The sequence below is a fragment of the Odontomachus brunneus genome, unplaced genomic scaffold (genome assembly GCF_010583005.1).
Source record: "Odontomachus brunneus isolate Ranch 3 - 2012 unplaced genomic scaffold, Obru_v1 Obru_scaffold_231, whole genome shotgun sequence".
In the NCBI taxonomy this organism is placed as follows: Eukaryota; Metazoa; Arthropoda; class Insecta; order Hymenoptera; family Formicidae; genus Odontomachus; species Odontomachus brunneus.
The window spans coordinates 233,014-240,891 of NW_022639681.1; the positions used below are offsets into that span (position 1 = coordinate 233,014).

General features: G+C 37.8%; 1 protein-coding gene across 1 annotated transcript in view; it reads right to left on the bottom strand.

Annotated features, from left to right (window-relative positions):
* Positions 1 to 7,593, bottom strand: part of LOC116852512 — a 9,290-nt gene extending 1,697 nt beyond the window's left edge. The window contains exon 1 of the mRNA XM_032832959.1: positions 6,793 to 7,593. Coding sequence (XP_032688850.1) covers positions 6,793 to 7,223 — 431 coding nt within the window. The 5' untranslated portion in view covers positions 7,224 to 7,593. The remainder of the gene's footprint in view (positions 1 to 6,792) is intronic.
* Positions 7,594 to 7,878: the final 285 nt, after the last annotated feature.

Consider the following 7,878-nt stretch of genomic DNA (forward strand, 5'->3'; position numbering starts at 1 on the left):
CGATTTGTGTCTGCATCATGAAGTTATTCTCGATTGAAAATGTCAGTTTACGAGCCAAATTCTCGTCATTTGCGGGAGGTTTTAATTGTCTGCTTTAATATGAAGAAATCTGCTGCTGAGGTTCATCGAATGCTCTCAAGTACTTATGGTGAGGCCGCTATTAGTGAAAGAACGTGTCGTAAGTGGTTTCAACGCTTCAAGAACGGTGATTTTGACGTCGAAGACCGGCATAGCGGTGGAAGAGAGAAGGTTTTCGAAGATGCAGAATTGGAGGCATTACTTGATCAAGACTTGTGTCAAAATCAAGAAGAATTAGCACGATCATTGGGAGTAACTCAACAAACCATTTCAAAACTCCTCAAAGGTATGGAAATGATTCAGAAGCAAGGAAATTGGGTGCCGTACGAATTGAAGCCAAGAGATGTTAAACGGCGTTTGTTTGCTTGTGAACAGCTGCTTGAAAGGCAAAGACGGAAGGGATTTCTGCATTGCATTGTGATTGGGGATGAAAAATGGGTTCATTACGATAACCCCAAGCGCAGAAAATCATGGGGAGTTCCCGGCCATGCTTTTACGTCGACGGCCAAACCGAATATTCACGGCTCCAAGGTCATGCTCTGTATTTGATGGGATCAGCTCGGCGTAGTGTATTATGAGCTGTTAAAACCGACTGAAACAATTACAGGCGATCGGTATCGAACGCAATTGATGGGTTTGAGCCGAACATTGAAAGACAAATGGCCGCAATACAACGAGAAACACGATAAAGTTATTTTTTAGCATGCTGGACCCCTTGTTGCGAAAGTGATCAAGACATACTTGTAAACGTTGAAATGGGAAATCCTACCCCACCCGCCGTATTCTCCAGACGTTGCTCCTTCTGATTATCATTTGTTTCGATCAATGGCATACGGCCTGGCTGACCAGCACTTCCGGTCTTATGAAGAAATAAAAAATTGGATCGATTCGTGGATCGCCTCAAAAGATGACCAGTTTTTTCGACGCGGGATTCGTACGCTGCCCGAAAGATGGGAGAAAGTAGTGGCCAGCGATGGACAATACTTTGAATCATAAATGTATAACCAGTTTTTTACAATAAAGCCTCGAATTTCGAAAAAAAACGGCGGAAGCAAAGTTGTACACCTAATATATATTAGGTGGTAAACTTAGTTCCTGCGGTTTTTTTGTTTAAAGAACTCATTTATTTCGACATCAAAAGCAAAAAATACATTAATCGAAGTATTTTCCCTCGCTAGCTATACTTTTTCCCATCTTTCGGGCAACGCGTAGATTCCGCGACGATAGAACGGTTGGTCTTTTGATGCAATCCATTCGTCGATCCATTTTCGCACATCCTCGTAATGTCTGAAGTGTGTATCCACCAAGCCGTGCTGCATCGACCCGAACAAGTAACAGTCCGAAGGAGTTAAGTCTGGTGAATACGCTGGGTGCGGGAGAACTTCCCACTCCAGCTGCATCAGTGTTTCTTTGACGACTTTGGCAACGTGTGGTCGAGCGTTGTCGTGCAAAAGCATGACTTTACGTCGATTGCTGGCTACTGCTGGCCTTTTTTCCAACAATGCTTTATTCAGACGGTTTAATTGTGATTGATATCGATCCCCCGTGATACTTTCGTTCGGTCTGAGTAGCTCATAATAAACGACGCCGTGCATATCCCACCAAATGCAAAGCATTGCTTTGTGACGATGAATATTTCTCTTTGGTGTGGATGTCGATGGTTGGCCAGGGTCTACCCATGATTTTCTTCGTTTAGGATTATCGAAGTATATCCATTTTTCATCACTAGTCACTATGCACCACAAAAAACTCTTCTTTTTCTGCCTGGCGAGCAGAGAAATAGAGATGTTTAAGGGATTCGCAATGTCATTTGCGGTTAATTCGTGTGGTACCCATTTTCTCTCCTTTTGAATTTTTCCCATTGCATGTAGACGTTTGGAAACAGCCATCGGAGTAACATTTAATGCTGCAGACAATTCTTGGAGCGTTTGAGTAGAGTTTTCGTCCAATAATGCCTGCAAATCGGTGTCTTCAAACTTTTTCGGTTGGCCTGAGCGTTCTTTATCATTGACATCAAAATCACCACTTTTAAACCGCTGAAACCATACTTGGCATGTTCGTTCCGATGGAGCATAATTGCCATAAGCTTCGAAAAGAAATTTATGAGCTGCAGCTGCAGTTTTTTTCAAGTCAAAGTAATGAAGCAGCACATGTCGAAAAAACAACTTATCACGTTCCATATTTAATCAAAAGAAAAAATAGCACTGCTCGCTTAAATGAATCTCTTCGCACTAAATTTGATTGACAAATGTCTAACCTCTAAAATGCAGCCAGTTTCAGATGTCAAAATAAATTACACCTACAACTAACGTCATCTAACTGTGAGCCGCAGGAACTAAGTTTATCACCTAATATATATATATATATACAGGGTGTCTCACACTCTCCTCCGGACATTTAGTGGAGAGGTAGAATGGGTTGATGCGAACATAAAAGTCCTGCACCGTTTTGCGAAATTCGTAATAATAGTCGAGTAATTAATTGTGAAAGATTAAGGAAAAGCGTGTGCTGAATGGTAGAGGACGGACCGCTTAAGTCATAGCGCAGCCCAATAACATAGCGCGCGGATATCGCGCGGGCGATTGGAAGATAATGCACCACTGTCTATACTTAGGGTGTATATCAGTTGGACACGGGGCAATTGGACACAGTCCAATCGCAAGTCGCTGTTCCAAGGGACCCTACAAATGTCTCTAATCACACGGTGCTATGATTGGCTGTGTCCAAATGCACCGTGTCCAAGTGCACCGCTCCCCTATACTTATACCGCTGTGCTCCTACATTTCGCCTCAACGCAGTGCGGCAAGATGGCTCTGTCCATCTGTGTGAAGATCATTGTCATATGGATCAACACAGTGTTCTGTGCGTAAATGGAGAGGAAAAAGTACTTGCGTCCACAGATTCGTAATCATATCACTGAGAACGATATGAGCAGCATGGACAATTATTTTTCGGCGCGCCGCATGTATGTCATAACTAGGAGGCTGACTCAGCTAACTTCTCGTGCCAATGCGACAGCACATATAGCGTTCGTCTCACTGCAACGCGCGTGCAAATTGGCCAGTATGCTGCCGCTCGGTACAAATTTTTCGTCGTTACGATCTCAAAATTTCATATGGTTGTTTAGCAAAAGACACTGATGCAATTATTTACCCCGGCCTATTCTAGCTATATATTAGCTCTAACACAGTACAAGTTAGACACCATGCATATATATAAATTTCCTTTTGCTCTATATATTAATGATATCGGAGTAAAGTATGACATTAATACATTTTTAATATGTTATTTGATATAATTAATATAATATTTTGCTGGCTGGGAACTCAGCAACTCAGAATTCAACAAGTCAACAAGCTGTTAACACGTTCGATAACAGCATTACACATGCGCATTTATCTTCTACGAAAAATCAACATACATATGTACATATGCATAACATGATAATTTTTCTTTCTATACATGACACAAACTAAGCCTGTATACACAATTCCATAAAGAAATAAGTGACCTGTAAAAACAGTTCCCTCGTTTAAAATGACGAATAGAAAATACTGCCTTATATAATTTATATATAAATATAAGTATACATACATAAATACACACACACACACACACACACACATATAAATATTCCTATTTTGTGCCCTGTAATATTAAAATGAAGCATCGTAGAGAACAAAATTATTAACAAAATATGTTTGTTTTTATGTACTCTATTTCTCCTCAAAGTTTGTCGGTCTAATTTTTGTACACCCTGTGTATATATATACAGGGTGTACAAAAATTAGACCGACAAACTTTGAGGAGAAATAGAGTACATAAAAAAAACATATTTTGTTAATAATGTTTTTCTCTACGACACTTCGTTTTAATACTACAGGGTACAAAATAGGAATTTTATGATTTTAATAAAAAAATACATAAATGGAAAAATTAAATTTATTTCAATTACACATATATATTTTAATCTTCAAAAAACAGTGAATAAAAAAACGGAACAAAAATGCGCATTGATTAGCTCAATTTATAATAAATATTCAAAAATTCCTCCATTTGCTTCAACACAAAGATGACATCGTCGAAACATTGATTGTCTCACACGTTTGAAGACTGCAGGAATATTCTGAACCTGATATGCTGCAGCAGTAATTCGGGCTATCAATTCAGGTTCTGTTTCAATAGGTGTCTCATAAATGAGACACAGAAATAGAATCGTTAACCCGAAATTCCGGTTAACCGGCACATTTTTGTTCCGTTCTTTTGTTCATTATGTTTTGAAGATTAAAATATATATGTGTAATTGAAATAAATTTAATTTTTTCACTTATATGTTTGTTTTTTACTAAAATCATAAAATTTCTATTTTGTACGCTGTAATATTAAAATGAAGCGTCATAGAGAAAAACATTATGAACAAAATATGTTTGTTTTTATGTCCTCTATTTCCTCTCAAAGTTTGTCGGTTTAATTTTTTTACATTATATATATATATATATATAAATATATATATACCAGATCATCGAAAAGTATCGGACCCCCCTAATATCTTCAGTTAGAATGCATTTTGGAGAAAATGTCCAATAGCAAAGTTGTATGGTTTCAAGCAGAGAGTAAGATGATGACCTTGACTTTGACCTTGACCATGCCCTTCAAGGTCATTCCAAGGTCAACCTTATTTTTTTAAATGCAACATTTATTGCATATTCTTATAGCTTATCTCGAGAGTTTTCCAAAACGATAGAATAAAACATTTTTTCATTAAGTACTTTTTAAATTATAAAGGTTTGAAGTTAACAATTTTTTGACACAAAATGTAAAATATCTTGTAAAATATTATTTAGTTTTCAGTAATCATAACCTTAATACTTTTGTGCGCGGAATAATGAGACCAATTAATTGTTTTAAAGAAAATACATTAATCGAAAAGTGTTGGATCCTCCTAATATTTTCAGTAAGAATGCATTTTGAAAAAATGTCCAATATCAAAGTTGTACGGCTTCAAGTATACAGCACAAAAGTGTTAAGGTTATGATTACTGAAAACTAAATAATATTTTACAAGATATTTTACATTTAGTGTCAAAAAATTGTTAACTTCGAACCTTTATAATTTAAAAAGTATTTAATGAAAAAATGTTTTGTTCTAGCGTTTTGGAAAGCTCTTGAGATAAGCTATAAGAATATGCAATAAAATGTAGGGGGTTCCATTTAAAAAAATAAGGTTGACCTTGAAATGACCATGACCTTCAAGGACATGGGCAAGGTCAAAGTCAAGGTCATCATCTTACTCCCCGCTTGAAACCATACAACTTTGCTATTGGACATTTTCTCCAAAATGCATTCTAACTGAAGATATTAGGGGGGTCCGATACTTTTCGATGACCCTATATATATATATATATATATATATATATATATATATATATAAATACACACACACACACACATACACACAGGGTGTCCCGAAACTACCGCATGCTATTTTGATGGCAGATTCTTTATAACATTTCAAAACAAAAACTTTGATACAAAAATGTTGAGATTATAATAGTTTTCAAACGGAAAGCGATTATACTTTATTAATGACAGGGCTGAGATTTCGCGCGCTCATATACGCCGAAATAAGAAGTGATAAAAATGCTCTTATGAATGTCATCCTTTTTACGATATTATATTCATTATTAGAATTTAAAAAAGAACAAAGAATAAATATTGAATTTAAAAAAGAACAAAGAATAAATATAACAAAAACGGACCACCTTTCGAGGACAATGACCTTCACATATGTTGTCAAGGTAATTATCTTGAGTAACATTCAAAAGGTTTTAGCCATCGTTTTAACGCTCGTTGTTCATTAAAAAATTATTAACAAAAAAATTTGTATAAAATAAATGTAATTTTTGGACACCGTATTGTGACGTAGTGGCATCGTGCTCCGTCATAAAGGCGCAGACGCGGGGAGAACAGCTACCAGCGCTCAACCACTATCGCTAGGAGTCGGCAGCGAAATGGGACTCCGGCCTAAATAAATAGATCCTATGTCCCCGGGAGAGAGATAGGCGAAGGCTGTGCAAAAAAGCGTCTTGGTTTTAAGGCATGGTTGCACCAACATTATTTTGGCTTTAAGCGAAACTTAAACATATATCTATCTTTATCTTTCTTTCAATATAAATAAAGATAGACATATATTTAAATGTCACTTAAAACCAAAATAACGTTGGTGCAACCGGGCCTAAGTCAATTTGACTCGACGTAGCGAGCAAGCGAGATGAACGCTAAGCGGCGAGTTTTGGGGACAGAGCGTAAAGTGACGTGTGGAGTCGAACGCAAGGTGGTGAGAGCTACGGCAGAGAGGGCGATCAACCCCGACCTGTCCCGAACTAAAGGCGAGAACCGGCGGACGAGACGAGCAATGGACAGACCAAGTCGTGTCCGGGGCGGCTATGTGTAAGAGAGAAATCTGCAGGCATAGTGCGTAAGTCGGTGTACCGCGGCCGCGACTTGAGAGAGAGACTATTCGCGAGTACCGCGGATAACAGCGGAAGCGCCGTTCGGATTTAGCCTAGCGTATCTAGCGATAACATTGTAAATAGTTCGGGCTGCGTATAGATGCGTTGGCATACAGATATCGCGTTGCGGCTATCTAGCATAGCGTAGTTTGTGAGAAAATTCGAATAATGTCGTTGTACATAGCGGAAACGTATTGTCTTACAATCGAATATCCTCTGAGATCCCAGCCTCCGCAGACAAACGCTCTCGAGGAGCTAGTCGCGCCCGTTCATCACCGGGCGGTTTATCGCCGATCGTACGATGGTTTCTGGAAGTCCGACTCCTTGGTGGTGTGGCCGTTTCCGCACCTAGCGCCCAATCGTAATTGCTAAAGAACTCGAAATAGTCGTGGAATAAATTCGCCTGAGCGAATTTGGACGTGAGCGTCGAGTCGCGAGAGAAAGCTCGCGGCCGACCTGGGACACGATACGCGAACCACGTCGCAGTATATACAGACATCGAATTGTAGGTTAGGAAGGTGCGTGCCCCCAAAGAGTAAAGAAAGAAAGGAGAGAGCATATCGGTAGTGGGGGTACGATTTACTGGGGACGGAAGAAATCCAGCAGCCATCTTGTGTACCCACTTTTGTGACATGCGCAATGCGCATGTTTTCAGCTGCTATAGCGTGTTTTTATGCGTGTATAGTGTGTTTAGTTCAGTTGCTTATAAAACGTTGAAAAATAAAAAAAAGTTATAACAAATAAGTTATAAAAATGGTATATTGTCAGGCATGTGGCATAACCAACAAAGCTCGATATTATGGAATAACATTTCATCGGTTTGTATTTAATATAATAAGAAACATTTAAGAATTTAGAGGTTATTCTCTTTTGTATCTAAAAGAAACTGTTTCTTTTTCTTGTTTTTTTTACCTTTATTGTTATGTATAATATTAATAATATTAAAATTGTAGATCTAATATGATCGATTTACTAAATAATTTTTCACGATAAACAGATTTCCAAAAAACGAAAGCCAAAGAAATGCCTGGATCAATTTTATAAACGAGCAGGATAAAGGATGGAATATAAATTGTAATAATCCTATGCTTTGCTCGCAACATTTTGAAGAAACATGTTTCGATAAAACATCAAGGATGAAAATTTCTTTAAAACCATTTTCTGTGCCAACAATACATATTTCAAGATCAAAATATTCAAAATATGTAAGTACTAAAAATAGAATTTAAAATAAACTTTTTTATGTATACAACACACACACACACACACACACACACACACACACACAC